The sequence below is a fragment of the Homalodisca vitripennis genome, chromosome 4, assembly GCF_021130785.1.
Source record: "Homalodisca vitripennis isolate AUS2020 chromosome 4, UT_GWSS_2.1, whole genome shotgun sequence".
Lineage (NCBI taxonomy): Eukaryota > Metazoa > Arthropoda > Insecta > Hemiptera > Cicadellidae > Homalodisca > Homalodisca vitripennis.
The window spans coordinates 146,759,699-146,778,715 of record NC_060210.1 but is presented as its reverse complement, the minus strand read 5'-3'; the positions used below and the strand labels follow the sequence as shown (position 1 = coordinate 146,778,715).

The 19,017-nt window shown below is 31.8% G+C and overlaps 1 protein-coding gene and 2 long non-coding RNA genes across 12 annotated transcripts in view; 1 reads left to right on the top strand and 2 right to left on the bottom strand.

Annotated features, from left to right (window-relative positions):
* Nucleotides 1-5,214: 5,214 nt before the first annotated feature.
* Nucleotides 5,215-9,052, bottom strand: LOC124360270. The gene is made up of 2 exons (XR_006922231.1): nt 8,604-9,052; nt 5,215-6,329 (listed from the first exon to the last, which is right to left on the bottom strand). It is a non-coding gene; the product is annotated as an uncharacterized LOC124360270 (long non-coding RNA).
* Nucleotides 6,323-9,809, top strand: LOC124360269. Its single transcript, XR_006922230.1, has 2 exons — nt 6,323-6,501; nt 6,787-9,809. It is a non-coding gene; the product is annotated as an uncharacterized LOC124360269 (long non-coding RNA).
* Nucleotides 9,810-11,519: 1,710 nt separating this feature from the next.
* The window catches only part of LOC124360267, a 128,253-nt gene continuing 120,755 nt past the window's right edge, over nt 11,520-19,017 (bottom strand). For all 10 annotated transcript variants that reach the window (XM_046813717.1, XM_046813725.1, XM_046813719.1 and 7 more), the window contains one exon: nt 11,520-18,478. In XM_046813717.1, coding sequence (XP_046669673.1) covers nt 18,341-18,478 — 138 coding nt within the window. In that variant the 3' untranslated portion in view covers nt 11,520-18,340. The remainder of the gene's footprint in view (nt 18,479-19,017) is intronic.

The following is a 19,017-nucleotide window of genomic DNA, read 5'->3' as shown; positions in this document are numbered from 1 at the left end:
TTTTGTTCTGCAATTGTAAATTAAGTAAACTCTGTAATAACTTTTTTGTATTTCAAGTTATTCCTTTTTTATAACAAACAATTTGATAAAATCTCAGACCATTTCAGAAATACAAGTAATGTGTGGACATAGTTTTATTAATTGCGATGGTGCAATCAATCTAGTTTTAAAAAGTTAAACTAAAATTAATAACTATTATTTAAAACAGGTGCTTTGTAGAAACACAACACACACTATTTTTTGGGGGAATTATCTTCTAGTACAAGGTTTTGATACAGAAGCTAAAAAATTGTTGTGAGTTGCAAAACCACAAAAGTACTAGAATCAACTCTGTCTGTATTTTATAACATACTTATTTATAGAATTATATGTGTGTGTCTGTTCCACACACACACAATAAACACCATTGAGTTTTGCTCAATTTTGTAAAATGCTTTAAATCTGTATTAAAGGTTAATTTTTTGTACGTCTATTCTGAATGGATTACAATTTATTTGTTATTATTTAGTTACTGATAATTAGATAATATATTTAACATTAGATCATTTAACTGATTACTGTTCACTGTAAAACAATTATACTGTATCCTCTTTGTTTTTTATGGAAAACATATGATTTCAATATAGATTTCACATGTTTGTTTTATTTCATCTGATAAAAGTGCAATGCTCAAAAGTCAAAATTTGATCATATGCTATCTCTAACTCATGGCCAAACTCCATTAGTAGGGGAGCCCAAGCAGGGATTTTTGTGCATTACTCAAGCTCTGTCAATTTTTCTCAGAAAAATTCAAACACATCAGAATTAAGACAAGGTAAGTTAAGTACATGAAAAACAGTGTATATTTCAATAATCTGATGATTTGAGCATGGCGTAAGGAAATAGGCGAGTCATAAATTTGTTAAAAAAGTCATCTTGAAATACTCTAGTGCGGTTGAAATTTTACTTTGAATGAAATTACTCCTAAATAAAGTGTGGAATGTAGGTACAGCTGATGAGAACTGTATTTCCCACTCCCTGTCTCTCTTTCATTCTCACTCTTTCTCTATCTCACACTCTCTCGTGCCATCCTCACACTAGCGTCTGCCGCTGTGATGCCATCTCAGCTGATCACAATAATAATGTGTTTGTTGTTGTAGTCAGGCAACTTTTGAAATTACACTTTAATTTTCTTGTTGTGTCTTAAAAAACAATTTTATGAATTTAATGCATTACAATAATGAGTGATGCAGGTGTGAAATGTTTATTTTGTGGAGAAGAAACTTGTAAGAAAATTTAAAAGTATTACTATTTTGGAGTATCGTAAAGTGAAACCGGTCCGAAAAAAAATCTAGCAATGCTTATGCTACAGTCGAAATTTCTAATGAAACATCTTGAAATGATGGCTATCATGCCCAGTGTTACAAACTTTTTACAGCTATAAAATACCATTTGATTTTTAATGGCAAAATTAAATTACACTGAAATGCACAGAAATGTGATGATGCACCAGAACTAGCTCAAGAGAGTTCCGATTATCTACTTCTAGCACTTCCACAATGTAGACTACTCGTACAATAGTAGGCGAGTACTATTAATGTAATAGATTAACAAATAGTCCATTGAAAAAGTCACATTTGGGTTTGCATGTTTTAGAGGACGCAATTTTATTTTTTAAACTAAGTGGGAGGTTAGCAAAAGTTTCATTCCAAGTTTGCGGGGTCATGACTCTAGTCTCTCAGCCACCATCTTGAAAAAAGGAGTGCAAACGGTTTTTTTTATTTATCTTACAAACTATTGATTTTACAAAAATAACTTTTTAAACATTGTTTGGTGCTAATACAATTTTCTATAACTTAACTCCTGTAATATTTTTTTTCATAAAATGAAAATTAACACAGTTATTAAAAAAAAAGTTTTATATCAATAAATTATAGAACTGTACAAATATATGTACATTGTTTTATTATATCCTGTAATAAAAAAAATTCTATTTGTCAAATTACCAATGTTACTCCATAAAATTGTCAGATTATCATTTAGGACGACTAGTACCTCAAGTTGAACCGTCTGTATAAAAGTCTGACACACTCGAGAATTTCAAGATCACATTTTTTCACATCTTCAAAAATCTGTCATGACTTCTGGTCACGTCCAAATCGTTAAGACTTTTGAATAGGTCACTTAATATTTCCTCTGAATATCCGACACACTGGAATAACTTTTTTTCTACCTCTTTTTACGACAATGTTCCGCTCACTGCTCGTCAGATTAATATCTCTCGGTTATCATAAAGACATAGTGACATTTATAATATGTCTAATATGCTCAAATATTTCCTTGTGACTGTTTTTTCTTACGTTTTTGAAAATTTGTAGCTCCCCTCTCCACTAAAATGGTACACTTTTTTGTTTTAGGACCTAATCTTTACTATCCAATAGATCCCTATGACACTTTACTATCTGAAAATTTAGCATCCCAGGTTCCCCTACTATAATATATTAGACCCCTTGGCCACTGAGTCGTTCAGTTGTTAGTCTGATACAAAAATATTATGTTTTAAAAGGTTTGTTTTAAAATATTTGGACATATTTAGGTACTTTTGGACAATATGGGTTATGTATTTTGACTTTTCTGGAAATTAAATGTCAACTTACTCTGATTTTTTTAAATAAAAAAAAATTAATACATTTTTGGTGCTTAGTGCCAAAGTTTGTTTTTTTCAAAATTTCATAAAACTTTTATATTCAGAAAGAAAGTTTGTATAATGTTTTATCCAATTCAACAAAACTAGGTAAGTATGTACAAAATTTATGTATCTCTACAAATGTATTAGTCTCCAGGGCCTTGTAGCTATGAAATCACTTTGAAGTCATATGTGTATGTTTATGAGTTCTTTTCTTGTTTAGACTTCTTAGAAGTTCAGTAAATGTAAGCATTTTTACTCATATAGCATTTAATTTGAGGTGCATTGTAAAGGTATACTTTGAAGTATACTTAGTCAATTTGTTAGTAATTATTTCTGAGAATTTTACCTTCCACTATCTAAGTAGATTTTAATTTAATCACTGTTTATGAATTGTTTTAACATTCTGAGCTGCTGTTAATAAGAAACATTTTTAATGTCTCCAAAATAAGTTGAAACTAATGTTTTTAGAAATTTTAAAACATTTTCATGAATTCATGAAACTTTCTCGATTAACTCATTGCAGCCAATGGTACTGTGTGGACACATCAGTACATATAATATTTACTCCCAAGTACGGAACTTCTACTTCATTGATAATTGTAGATCTACCTGGGCTAGTAATTGATATGTATACCACATTTTCTGTCCAAATGTATATACCCTTTTTTATAGAAATTTATATACATTCCATGTAATTTTAGGTGACAAAATTGATATACTTTGCCCAGTAATACGACCTCAAAATAAAATAAAATTGAGTATATAAAACAGTTTCTGTTGTGTCAATCCAAAATACATCAGAGTATTAAAACTAAAGTTAGTTGTAATTCTGGAACTGTCCATTTTTTATGTGAGAGTATGTGTGGATGGATTAGTCAGTGAGTGAGTGACTCTGTTTAGCTTTATTATATCTGACAACTTCTACAATAATACTATAATTCCTTCCATACTTTTATACTGAAAACAACTGAAAGGAGTCTTCTTCATTAAGTCCAATTTTAATTCAACTTTAAAATACTAATATTTACTTTCCACTAATCTTAATATTATTTATAAGATAAAACTGTACAATCATCTTCAAAGTGCACTCAGAAAGTTAATTTGTAAATTAGTGTAAATATGCTGTAACTATATAATTGTTAATGTTATTAGGATAGAACAGTTATTAACGCACAAGCTATGAGTTTGTAGATACTACCATAAGTCATCAATCCATGCTTCGAGCTTATAGCAGTGCATCCTTTCACATTCTGAGGGATTTTGCAATGTTAATGTTGTTGCCTTTTTAATTAATGGTTGCAATTTATATTATTTAAAATACTTTAGAAAACAATGATCAATCAATCTTAATGTCTAGAAATTTTTAAAAGTTTCTGTGAATGCCTTGATGTTTTTTAAATGTTAATTAGTTAATGTTATGTAGGGTAATTAGTGGAAGGCAATTGACATGCTGACTAGGGAAACTTAGACAACTCATTTGGGCATTTTAATTAACAAATACTTAGTACACTCTACCTGGTACTAACCTAAGCTTGTAGCTCAAACATTTGAAAAGTGAATGTTTGCTTTCCAGTGTTTGTGTGAAAAGATCGGTTCAAGATTATTGGGTCAAGTGAATAAAAACTAAATAAATGCTAGAAGAATTTACTAACGAGTAAAGTAAAAGTTTCACTTCTGTGTGAATTAAAGTTAATTCCTCGCAAGATTTCAACTTGTTAAAATGGAAGTTGTTCCATTTCATTGAACTGTGGGTAGTCAAAATCCCAACCATCATTTAAGTGATTTAAAGTACTGTGTAGAACAGCACAGCTCACTTTGGAGCAGGGGAAAAGTTCTGCAAGGCTATTAAAATCTTGTTTTCAATCATTGTAAAATCTTGTACAAGTTATCCAAATACTCATTCTAACTATTCTTTCTTGAGCATGCATTAAATTTAACAGCCTCTCCTGATCGTTTTCCGGAGAAGAAATCATGGAGATATGCCATATCCTTGGTCACCCAGTAAACAAACATTGTCATCAAAGGAGCTCACAATGTACTAAATATTGCTATTGCACCATATTCTTGTGTCTTGTACGCTTCCGTTATATAACATTGATGCTGGTGAACTTTTCATTTGCTTCTTGGATAGCTTTTACATTAATTGTTGACTTTTCTCTTCTGCTGATGTATTCACCTCCGGAAAGTCTAGGCTTTTTATATGTGTGGAATCAAGAGACCCAATCACTGTGGGTATGTGGAATTTTGCGTTGCACTCTGTCTTTGCTGTGTTTATTTCGGAGGCAGAAGATGGAAAGTTAATATGATCATTTGTTTTTACCACAAATTTGGTCTTGTCTAAGACACCATAAAAGGTATTGCATACTATTGCTGGTCTAAGCCTACATCATAAGGCACACCATTGAAACCTTTATCACTGAAATATCGTAAAAATATTTCCATTCTTGCCACTCCACAATTCTTTTGCATATCTTCAAAACTATATTATTTTATAAAGTTTTCAGTCTTGAATCTCAAAAACTGCTTGCAATTACCAACAAGTAGTCCAACACAGTCATGGTGTTCAGGAGCATTAAGATACATATAGCCTGCCACCTCTAGTAAGATTGAAGCTGAATTTGTAGTTGCTGCCCTGCTACGTAGGTGAAGTAAAATGCTCAAGCATGGCATAGAGTTGACTTGTAAATCCACAATATATACTTTTTTCAATCGCCTTATTTTTGCGGTATTTTGAATGAATACTTTATTAACTAGTGAGTATTCTATTATTAACAAGCAATTACTCTTTATATCGTAGCTAAAAGCTTATATTTGTTTTTATTCACTTCACTGAATGACGCAATACAGCTATAGGTTTAGTAATGACACCTTATAATGAGGACACTTTCACAATACTTGCAGCTATGATCAGCTACATTCATTCTGTGACACATTGCCACAATAGTACATAATACACAATAATTTCAAATTTAGTGTTATTATAAACTCACTACCTGCATAAATCTCATCTTAAATTCTACTGCATATTTTTATAATTATTTTAAAAATGTAGACATATTGATTTATTTATATCAATTATGTTAACCTTTCTTGTTATTACACCTTGCTGGATGAATATCATTAGAATTAAACAGTTACTAACCTATAACTGTTTCCAATATAGCTGCATTACTGTTTCAGGCTTTGGCTACACCGGTCAGTCCTAATCAGAGAGAAAATGTTGATTATAGTGTACACAAATCATTTTAAAATGTACATTTTAAATTAAACCAGAACAAGAATCATTACTCACTTGCAAAATGTAATCCTTTACAGTTGCATTTTCACAACTGTCCTATCCTCACAGTTCGAATGAACCATATTAGAGGAATACATAAATTTAATCCAAGAGGGAAAATCTGGTATCAGCAACATTGCTACGCCTCAAATTTACTGCAGAAATGGATTCTACCACATATTTATAGTTCAGGTCGGAAAAGGTGGTGTTACACTACTCCACACTTGCATGAATCAATTTTCTCGTACAACCCAACAATTGGTGTTGGAACATAGCATCATTCATGCTGTTTGGACGGACCTCATGTGTGGATCACAACAATTTTCTCATATAACCCAACAATTGGTGTTGGAACATAGCATCATTCATGCTGTTTGGACGGACCTCATGTGTGGATCACATCAATTTTCTCGTACAACCCAACAATGGTGTTGGAATATAGCATCATTCATGCTGTTTGGCAGGCCCGTTTTACCGAATAGGCACGGTAGGCACGTGCCTAGGGCGCTAGGCAATCAGCATTTTTTGGGGGGCGCAAAAAATGGGAAAACAAATTGTTACTAAACGAATACTATAAATAATATAAATACTTCAAATGTAAAGAAGGGAGGGTGGGTGGTCCGTGAGGTATGTTACACACATTCCCACCGGAGACCAGTAGATACCTCATGGCTACCGGTTGCTAGTCCGGGACACGGCAGGTCCATAGGCAGTAGATAATTGGAAGGCTCTCGAAAAGAATCAGGATAAGTTGTAAAGGAAAGTTAAGGGACATTAAGTCTAGAGTCCCTCCCGAACCAAAACTGGCATTTCAGACTAAATCTAAAGTTATGGGGTATAGGCGTGGTTGTATCTTCTTGCATCATCATCTAACGGACTCTTTCTAGGCTGTCTTGAGCTGATAAATGAATTTGATCCATTTCTCGCCCAACACATGATAACAAAGGCAAAAGTAGTGTATCATACTTTTTGTCTGACATTTGCAGTGAATTTATGGAGATTATGAGCAAAAAAGTACTGAAACAAATCTTACATGAAATCAAGCAAGCTCGCTATCTCTCTTTAATCATAGACTCCACACCTGACGTATCGCACACAGACCAATTGGCTGTAGTACTTCGGTATGTTTCATTGCCCAATGCTTGCGCCAACGAACGCCTGATACAACTCTTATCTTGCTAACTATGTACCATGTGCAGCTCACTCACTAAACCTTGCTGGGTGTTTTGCTGCCGAGAAGGCGTGGCCAGATAACACACAACATTTTTTACATTCGTACAAGGGCTTTATGCTTTTTTCTCGGCATCCAATTACAGGTGGAACATCCTAAAAAGTCATATTGAAACGAGTAACGAAGGAAAATTAAAGAAAGATCAGAGAAAGCTAATTGTAAAAACCCTGAGTGACACAAGAAGGTCTGCTAGGGCAGAAGCCCTTCGAGCTTTAAAAATAAGTCGACATGAATTAAAAGATGCTTTTGAAGAGCTAAATAAAGACGATACTCAGACACCAGGAACACAATGCACAGCCAATGGGTTTCTAAAAACAATTGGAAATTTCCAAATCGTGTTATTAACTGTGATCTGGGACGAAATTCTCGAGAGAGTTGATGAAACAACTAAACTCTTCAAATCAAAATTTAGATCTATTTCGTGCTACAAAGGAACTTGAAACACTTTCCTCGTTTGAGATGATTTCGAGTCCAAAGCATTGAAACTTGCAGAAAAAGAAGAAGCTGTATATGACAAAGTATGAAAAATAAAGTTATTACCAGATGAAAAGAAGGACAGAAGCATGGAAGAAACATCTCCCCGAGAAAGATTTTGCACTGGGGTGTTTATTGCCATTGTTCACAACATAGCTTCGCAGCTCAACAAAAGGAGGGAGGCCTATAAAAATTTCGACATAAGATTTAAGATCTTACAAAATCTAGAAGAGAAAAATTCCAAAGAGGTGGCTTGTGAAGCTAAACTGTTAGGAGAAGTATACATGAACGATATTGATGGGCAAGACTTAAACCATAGCTTTTCAGCTTTGAAAAGAGTGAAGTCAGAAAATATTAGATCGTCGATGGTTGATGAAAAGCTTAATGGTTTATTGTTGCTGTGCACCCAAATCGACATTATTTTAAAATTAGACTACAAAAACATTATTGACGACTTTGCAACACGGAAAACCAGAAAAAAGCTATTGTATGAATCTCTAGTCAGTCTAGTGGTAAGCCAACAAAACAAAAATAATCCAAAGAAATTGTCACTAAACGAATACTATAAATAATATAAATACTTCAAATGTAAAGAAGGGAGGGTGGGTGGTCCGTGAGGTATGTTACACACATTCCCACCGGAGACCAGTAGATACCTCATGGCTACCGGTTGCTAGTCCGGGACACGGCAGGTCCATAGGTGATGGATAATTGGAAGGCTCTCGAAAAGAATCAGGATAAGTTGTAAAGGAAAGTTAAGGGACATTAAGTCTAGAGTCCCTCCCGAACCAAAACTGGCATTTCAGACTAAATCTAAAGTTATGGGGTATAGGCGTTATGGTAGGGCTTGTGGGGGGTCTTAGTCAGCTGGCAGGGGTATAAAAAGAGGCGCAACTCTTCGTTGTGCCTAGGGCGCAGGCAGGGTTTAAAATGGGCCTGCTGTTTGGACGGACCTCATGTGTGGATCACAACAATTTTCTCATATAACCCAACAATTGGTGTTGGAACATAGCATCATTCATGCTGTTTGGACAGACCTCATTTGTGGATCACAACAATTTTCTCATATAACCCAACAATTGGTGTTGGAACATAACATCATTCATGCTGTTTGGATGGACCTTATGTGTGGATCACAACAATTTTCTCATATAACCCAACAATTTGTGTTGGAAACATTAACATAATTGATTCTCGAAAATAATATTTTTGTTCTAACTGCGCAATAATGTTTCCTACAGTTTACTCCAGCATTCTTTGTTTATTGAAATAATTAATATTTCAAGCAATAAAAACAGATTTATTGAAATTAGGCGAGCATTATAAAAGTGAAATCAGGAAACTAATTGTTCTTACTTTGAAAATAAAACTAAGATAAAACATCTGTTCTTTTCAATTGTGTAAAAACGCCATATAGTATTCTAGATATGCTTGTTACATAATAAATAATGAAATACTGAACAAAAAATATGCATGAAAGCTTTTTCAAATTGTTGAAAATATATATACAAGAGTTAAAATGTAATAACCTGACACCATTTTTATTTTAACAGCAACAGATATAAATGAATTACCGAACCTATCGGAAATAAAGTGGTGATTAGAGGAAGGGAAAATGGGTGGTTCATTCGAACTGTAGACACTGTATAGACATAAGCTGTAAGGTTTGAGATTTGCACACTAGTCTTGTTAAATACTAATAATTAAATTTTGGATTCTTTTAAAAATTATATTAATTATAATGAAAAATAAACTTAAAAGTAGTATAACAAGCTTATGGGGGATTATTTCCAAATCAAGGTACAGTCTTAATTGATTTTGAGCTCTAAGTTCTTCAAATAACACAATTTATCATCTACTACTACAATGAATATTTGTTTTAGGTTAATTACTATGTAACATTTATTGTGCTGCTCAATTTAATTTTATACAAATGTGTGATCGTTTGAAGCTAGAATGAAGAAACCCACACCAATCATTGTTGTATTGTTGTTGTTTATTGTTAATTTCCAGTCAATGTTTTTATTTTTGTATGTAACAATGTAACGATGAAAGTGCCATAATGAATGTGTATAATTTAGGCTGTGATGGAAGTTAGGCTTAATGTTTTATTAATGTTCAAGAGTTTAGTGGATCACAAATAAAAGGATGAATTCTGATTGTTAAATCTTATTTATTGACCCAATTGAAGTGATAGCAATTAATATTTTACATGTTATGAAAGTAAAAGTTCTGTATCATTACCAATTTAACTTCCTGTAGTATGAAGGGATTATATTGCAGAAATGTAATTAAGAATCTAAATTAAAACAAGATTACAATTAATTATTAACAATTTTTAATATTTTTTCTTTATAGTTAGTAAATAAACACCACAGACCTAAAAATTAAATACATGTGTATTTGTACACTGTAGTATTTTTAACAGTTTTAAGTCTTTGTTGAAGAATTCATGAAATTAAAGTAACATTCTACAGATACTCTTGAACTAAAAAACAGTGATAACATCTGACCGACACTTGATCAGCAAAATGAATTATCATTTGTTTTGAACCAAAATAAACATATTAAAAGATAAAAACAAATAAAAAGTGAATCCATCAAAAAAGAAGCAAACTTGTCTCTTAAGGATATACATAAAAAATGTCACAAAGTGGAATGGACATATGAGACCAATAACATACATCAGATTGAGTATGTTCAGCCATGGAGAGGTACAGCGATGTTGGACTCAGTCCGTCTATGGAGCACAAACATTCATCATGGAATTTACAATGCACCATGATAACTCTGTTTATTGCAAATACAAACATTTCTTCTAGGTGATTGAGTAGGACATAACTGCCATTTCATCCGCACTCAGTATACTTGAGAATTCCTCTTTGCATAAATTGACAATATGTGTACTCAACATTATTACTTTTCTCAAAATAAAATAACTTACATTTTAAAATATTGTGTCTCTGATAATGTTGTACACTGTGGGTTTACATTTGTATTCCAAGCTACTGTACAATCTGGTGTAAAATTTACATTGAACGGGTGATCACAAATAAGAAAATTACCGCACATACTTAAGTAAGCAAATAAATAAAAACATTTTTTATAATTCAAAAGAACATGTGTTAAATAAATGAATAAAATGTAAAGTGGAATTTGAATCTATTATAAGAATGATTGTATACATAATTTAACATTTTTATTCCAAGGAATAATGCAGAACAAGGCGCAGGAGACAATACAAAAGTGAGCACAAGATTAACAAGATATCAAGGTCTTGTAAAGAAATAATTATATGAGAAGAGCTACGATTGTAGTAAAAAAAAATCATTCAAACTCTGATCAATAACCTTGGCAGTAGTGACACTTCACTCTCCACCTTGCAAGTTTATACTCTGGTGAATTATCCCACTGCCATTAAGAGAAAACACAACGAATTTGAGTTTGCACGTGACATCAAATAAACAGATAATGTCTAGGAAATATATCAAGTCAACTGGCAAACTAAGTATTTGCCGTTGAACCTGTTAATGCAAGAAGTGAAGCAGCAATCATGGTCATTGAAGTAAGACTTTCTAAATTATAACTGCACAACTTAAGAGGTGAATTGACAGAATAAATCACTTACCTCAATTTGTACAATAGTAGGGTACATCACAATGGTATTCTCCTGAAATATATTAAAATTGAAGTATCTTTTCCCAATCTCAGTGGCGAACATACTCAAGACACTCAAGACTTTTGAATATGATCTTTCTCAGAGCCCAACTTCTTGTTATATGCAATAGAGGGATACGAACAGTCAAATCCTCCATGAAAATCTATTTTAATGTATGGGTTATGTGGATGGATAAATGAAACAATTAAAACTTGTTATAAACATATTCTTATATTACTTTTTAATATTTGCTTGTATAAATGCAGTTGTATAAATATAATAAGTACATAGATTAGTAACTCTTTATGGTACATACATATATAATAAAAGCTTTTAAACAAATAATTTTTACCTTGCAAAAACACAATTTCCTCAGAACCTGTTTGCTTATAAAGGTGTCATTGATGAAAATATTAACTAGACTACAAGTTTGCATTCTATAACAGTGATGAGTGAGGAATAGCCTAGATGAGAAAATTAAGAGTACAAATTCATAAGGAATCTACTTTTAATAATGGGTATTATTTATTTTAGATTATTTGTTATAGTTGTCAATCTTATGATAAATGACTGATAATATAAACTAACTGTATTTTACTGAAAATAGTCACAATATAGAAATAAGAAACTAGGCAAAACTAGGAATAAACTGTATTTTTTACATGACTCTTACATCCCATTTATTTAAACACTTAATATTTCCAGAGAAAAACGCACTCTAGTAATATCTGAGTACGTTGCACATGTTTTATGTCTCTGCAGCTGCCAGTCTTCAATTGTGATTTAAAGATGCCTTTTGTACTACTTTATGTAGTATAATATAATTTCAAAATAAAAATTTAAAAGCATACAAATTAAGGGGATAAGTCTGTTTAAGTTCTGGCTTTCAGTAACTAACTACCAACGGTCTTGCCATTCAATAAATCTATACTGACAGTGGATTTTCTTACCGTATGTTGTTAATCACTATTTAACGTTCGTTTTGTGTAAGGAATACCTTCTTAATTTTAAAGCAAAATTGTCTTATTTCATAAATTTAATAAATCAATAGATTCAAAAATGTTATATTGGCTAATCCTAAACAATAAACAAAATATAATGCAAATACATTTCTTACACCGTTTTCAAACCTCCTTCAAATTACACTGTGTTGATTTATACCAAAAGATCAAGAAACCCTGGTTATAAAGCTAGTTTTGTATTTTACAATAGTAATGTAAAAAAATGATTTTTTTAAAGTGTGATAGAAAATTAATGTTAGCTTGACAATTTTACAAAAAAAAAAATTATTTCTTCGTTTTGTATATGCACTTTTAGGTTCACATGACATGGTTCAGTTAAGATTTTTATGGCTTAGTATGAAGGTCTTTGACCAGAAATGTGCAAATTTCGAACATTTACTAATTTTACACTTCTATTTTGGATCCCTGAATTTTGGGACATATCTCATTTTAAAGCTACAATTTTCACAGTAAAACTACTTAAGAAGTTTTGTATTATTTTAGTTTTATGTAACTAAGCATTTGAATAAAAAAACTTTTACGTTGTATAACTGTTAATAATGTCAAGAAAACTAAAATGAAGTTGCACACATGTAAATCATACATACATTATAAATGAGACTGCTTGCATAACTATGACAAAATAGGATCCATACAAATTATTTTTGGAGATTGAGGACACTTCTAAATTATGATAATTTCTTTTTAGGAGAGAAGTTAAATATACTGTTTTATGTGCCCATATAAAATTATTATTCCTTTCCTTTACTTTGATATACACTGTGCCCACAAGATTTTTAATTTGTGATCTTAATTGACCACAGGCATTGCCCAACTGTTTTAAGACCCTTTAAAACTTTTCCTTATAAATTATTTTTGTAATTTATAGAGGGGCAGTTCTACATAAATATGATTATGCTGAATAAAAACCAAAGTTTTGTGAAATGACCAACTCATTTGTCATCCAACCATCTTTACTGATCAGATCTTCTGTTGCTTACGGGCATCTCAACTGGCATCAATGGATATCCCACTGATTAGCTTTGGTCGCTCATGTCAAATATTACAGTCCTCATTATTGTAAAAACACCACATGATTTATATACAATAGAAAATGTGATGAACAGCTCAATAATGTGATGTCTTTGTTCATTCCTGTTTGTTAATTTTGATGTCAGTGACAGTCACCAGAAACTAGAGAAGATCAATTCGTCTGTCCATTGAAACTTGTGCCATTTCTGTTGGCAGTGCTTATTCTTGTTTTCAAAATTGTTTTGTAGTAAATACATCATGTAAATTGGTTTATCTTTTTGTATTTATATACTTATATTAGGGAACGGTGAGACCAATATCGATTGATGTTTTATGCAATAATTTATATGATGAAATTATATAGTAACACATTAGATTTTCAAGTAATATTTCCAGTTATGAACTATATATAAAATTATACAGAACTATACATTTTTGAAACTAGAATAAATTTGGAACATTTTGGCTATGCCATTATATGACAACGTTTTACTGCTCTTTTTTCACATGTCAGCACAACTGATCTTCTGTATCACAAGTGATCTAATTTGTAACATATTTGTATGTTTTGGTGACTTTGTACTTTTTCTGTGAGTAGATATTTATTTTTTACATTTTTATTTGAAAATGAGCAATAAATGCTCCTAGTGTATTGGATCTTTTCAATTAAAATATGTAAGCATTATTACTTATATATTTAAAAAATATGACAACAAATCAAACTACATAAAAAGAATTTCTGACTCAATAATATATATTATTATTATGACTGCACAACATCAGGTATCATTTTGGTCATAAACATGTGCAAATAACGTATTTACCGTGTTCGGTTCTTGTGTGGCCGACCAGGTTTGGTAGTGTATAGAGAATCGCTGATCGAACATTTTTGCACCCCAACTTCTAGCAAATCTGGTATGGGGGCCTTCACAGCGTTTTACAAAATGACTTTGTTTAAAGGGTTAATAGCTTTCTAACAGAATTGCACAAGGCAGGAATCCCTTTCCACTATTTCTTATAGCTCTCATCATTTACATATTCAGAGCATCTTTGCTCAGTTTATGATCTCCAGAAACGGGTCACAGAATTCAACTTACACAAGAGTACTGATGGTTTGAGTTAATTAGTGTGAACACTATCTCTAAACATACTAAATGGGTAAGTTTGGAATATCTGAGGTGTCAGATAGGACACCATGAACTTTTGTGTAAGAGCAAACATAAACTACGCACCAACGGTGATGGTCAGCCCCATGATGCCGAGATATGGCTACTTGACCACAGTCAACAATCTTATGGCTATTGCAAATTCATTTCATTATGACAAAAGTTTGCCATCTCTTCATTATCTTCAGCATGCAATAGTCTGCTGTGTACTGTACAGTCTTAGAAAGAAGTTGGGATGTATGTGCTCCTACCGCGGCTTCAGGCCTGCTATGCACGGCTATGAAATAACAACAATAGCGTGTGTTCACCTCAACGTAAATAAACAGTGAGTAGGATATAGAAATACATAGTATGTGAAGCTTACACAATAATTGCTGCTTGTTATAGTTCTTGATATACAATAGTGAAAATGTTTATTTATTTTCTCCAAAACCACCACTCTGAAATATGCAGAGACTTGAACTACTGTGACTCAATTAATATGACTTTATTATATTACAAAATAACATCTAATAACTAACTCTAAAACGATTCGCTTATAGCTTTAATAATGCAACAGCTTAGTTTCTTGAGTTTACCGTATTTAAGCTAAACAGGTTCAAATGTATTTGGTTCTGTTGAGGAATTTGTGCAAACAATGAATTTACAAACTACAATGTTACAGAAGTAGTGATGTTTAATTAATTAATGAACGTGATGATTGAAATTATAATTACCTGTTGACACAGGCGTCACTAACTAAATTCATTCAACAGGTAATTCATTTAAGATGAAAATAACTAATTTATTAGGAACAGATAAAAAAATATCAACTCATTAAAACCACTACGTTTGTCAAATACTACATCAAGTTTAAGTTGCGTATGCTATAACACTGTTTCAACATATTAGCTATTAACTACATATTTTAACGAGACGTTTAGAAATTAATAAATAGTTAAGTGATTTTTCCCTTTATTATTGTATATTGAGGTAAGGTAAGTATACTAAAACTGTAGAGTCAATTATCTAAATTTCATAAAAAACAATTATATACTAGACTGGTAAAAATAATACCATAGTGTAATGTTTACCTCAACATCCCGTGTAGTATATATATATATATATATATATATATATATATATATATATATATATATATATATATATATATATAAAACATACTATTTCTCACCTGTTCATGGGTTGTTTAAAAGTAGACCTATCTCTCTATAATATCAAAACTCAACCACATTTCTCAATTACCAGTAATTTAGATAACTGACATCTACTGATGATTTTATTTTATCGAATACAATATTACTTAAGTCTTATAACACTTGAAACTGTTAACAGAAAACAATTGTAATACTTGTAACTGTTATAAGACAGGAAGTGCCACTCTTTGTACTACGTGTTTGGTAAGCTTCCAACACCATATGACAGTTTCACAATAAATTTATTTACGAACTTAGGCACAATAAGAAGTGATTGTTTCTTGATTATAAAACTACAGATTATAGGCTACTAACAGAGCTTAAACATGTGAGCTGCCAACAAAGTATAAGTATTCTTGCGAGTCAATGAAACCTATTACATTTAAAAATTATCATTTAAACATTTATTTCAAACAATTAATTTTAGGGTTTATAAATAATTTTGAATAGTTTAGTGTTGCAGAAAAATATTTCAATATCATTATTTCCCAAAAAATTCATTTCCACAAGTATTTAAAGAATAGTTGAGGAAATAAGTTAGAACTCATAGAATTTTACACACGGAGAATAAATGTGATATTCAATTTCAATACCCCTAACGAAGGCAATATACTGACAGTATGAAAAAAACCAACTCATCGTATGTATTCAGGTACTGTTACACAACATACACGCCTAGACCACAAGAGTTCAATACACAAGTGTAAACAAGTATAAAACTACACAACAGAACAATTAATATAAAATATTATTCAATTAAATAAAATTCATTACACTAATTAAACTTAATAGTTAATCAATAAATAATGCGATTAAAGCGATTATACATAAACGTTTATGAAGAAGTATCTAACAAAAATGTAAAAAATCAAGTTTTGAGCAATTTAATGAATTCTGGACTTTCATTATTAATTATACTAGACAACAGCAATAGTTCAAATCAAACATTGAAAAATTGATCTTTCCACCATAGTGACTGTAAGTCAACTTATTACATTACAATTGTAAGGATCTTGTCTGATTGTAACAATGTGATGTAATTGTACATACCCACTTATTACGTAATAACATAACAATATTCAAATTAACATCACTTTTCTGTTGTGATCATTAATGAAACTAATAATTATAATAAAATTACTAAACATTACTCTTTAAAACTAAAGCAACCTTAACAGGTATAAGCTGCCACCGGTGTATCACACATTACCTTCAAGCTGCATGGTTCGTTATTGAATATGAGGTAAACCCAACATTAATCTAGATCACTTAAACATTTAAAATGAGAACAATTACAATCTGAAATAACAATATTAAGTTTCATTATCCTGTGTGACATTTAATTCCCCACATAGTTATTTTACTTTAGAAGTTCAAGAAAAATGCGACAGCCAAAGTGATATTTTTAACAGGGTATTGTAAAATTATCTAAGAATATAGTACCTTCTACAGAGTAAGGTGGTAGGAGCATTTTCTACAAAAACAAAAAAATCATGCCCTATACCCCTAACTACAAGTAACAGCTGCATATTTTTTTGCTATCAATAAGCTTGACAAAATCATAAAATCATCTAGAACCTTTAAAAAGAGTCCAGAAAACTGTTATTTGTGATGAAATTGACCTAACGTTGTTAATGGTGATGTTATAAAACTGTCTATTATAACGAGATCTAACAAAATTACCTAGCCGAGAACAGAACGAAATAGAAGAAATACAATTCTGGTGAAATAAATGGTTAACAAACTTTGATTGAAAATAATTGTTTGTAAATATAAATAAAAAATAAATCTACAACAATACACATTTGATGCCAAATCAAAGAGAAGTGTGTTTTAGTTAGAAGGTCTAAAACTAATTATTTACACATAACTTACAGTGTTTAAATTTAAAATAATTCGTGTTTATATCTAATAACCAGTTGCCAACCGGACAACATGCACACACATCAGTTACCTGTAATATCAACAGAACATTTAACTAACTACACATCACAGCATTACTTGTAGGCACTTCTCCAACCCGCCGACGTAACGCATACACTGCTACGGACTGTACATCTGGTCAAGCTCACGAGGACTCACTTTCCAACAACTAATTTGTATTTATGAGCTTCTAAACATAACAATATGGAAAGGAAATTTTGAAAAAAGTTAATGAGTAAATATACAATATGATCATGAGCTTGTCAGAAAAATAAAATTTAAGAATGGCCGCATGAAAATGGGAACTATAAAGAATGCTGTAACAGGAAGAAAAGGCAGGCAAGTACTGTATGAACACTGTAACTGTACCCTAGTAACAAATCAGTGGGTGAGAACTACAGATCAAAATGATAATAAGTGAGAGTAAAGTTACTAGCTACAGATGGCTATCCCCACCACTCTACTTGTGTAAACAGCACGTTGTTCACTATGTGATGTGGAGTAGCTAGTTGAGTATGAACATTAACACCAGCCACTCACATTTAACATGTACTGAATTATACTAGCGTTAATACTTTACTACGTGTCTCTACACGCGTGATCTGTGTAAAGTGGACAGGAAAGTACATTTTATCTGCTACTTTGCTCTCACTATATCTATACCCTTGTATATGAAGATGATGAGCTGGTTGGGAATTGCCTACAAGCTTGAAACTACCGACTCTGACACTTCTCGATAGCACACGTGACTGCCTCATCCACTGTGTGGAACACTGGGATATTGTCTCTATGGGCCAAGTCCTTGAGGTAAATTCTGCCACGGTTGTAATCGCTCACAGCCTGCTTCGACATCTAAAAACAAATTCACCAGTTGAAAGATATACACAATTTAACAATGATTGAATTTTATAGATTACAATTTTTGCTGCTGATGCTGAGCAATTTCGGTGAAATATATCTAAATACTGCCAGGCAGTTTGTTTGGTAAGTATTTGGACACTGCCTTAGCAAAATAGAATCTTAGTATGGCTTACACAAAAGAATTACTAATATTTTTATCAGTTTTATATTACAAGCACTTAAACACTGTGTTTCAAGAACTAGTATATGTTCTCTTCTCCAGTATCAAGCACTAAAACAAAGGTTAGGCATGTGAGAAAGTTACATAAAATACAGAGCAACAAAACACCAAAGTAAAATGTATCAACAGGCAGTTGCACATCAACAACATAATATCTGGAACACAACACCAAGTAAAGAAGAAATACAAAAAGTACATTTTAACAGCATGAATGCACAGCTGTAAGCTATGATATGAACACAGCAGCAGGTATTGGAAGTGGTGATTGAGCAGAAAGTTCCATTATGGTAGGATGGTTGCCATACATACT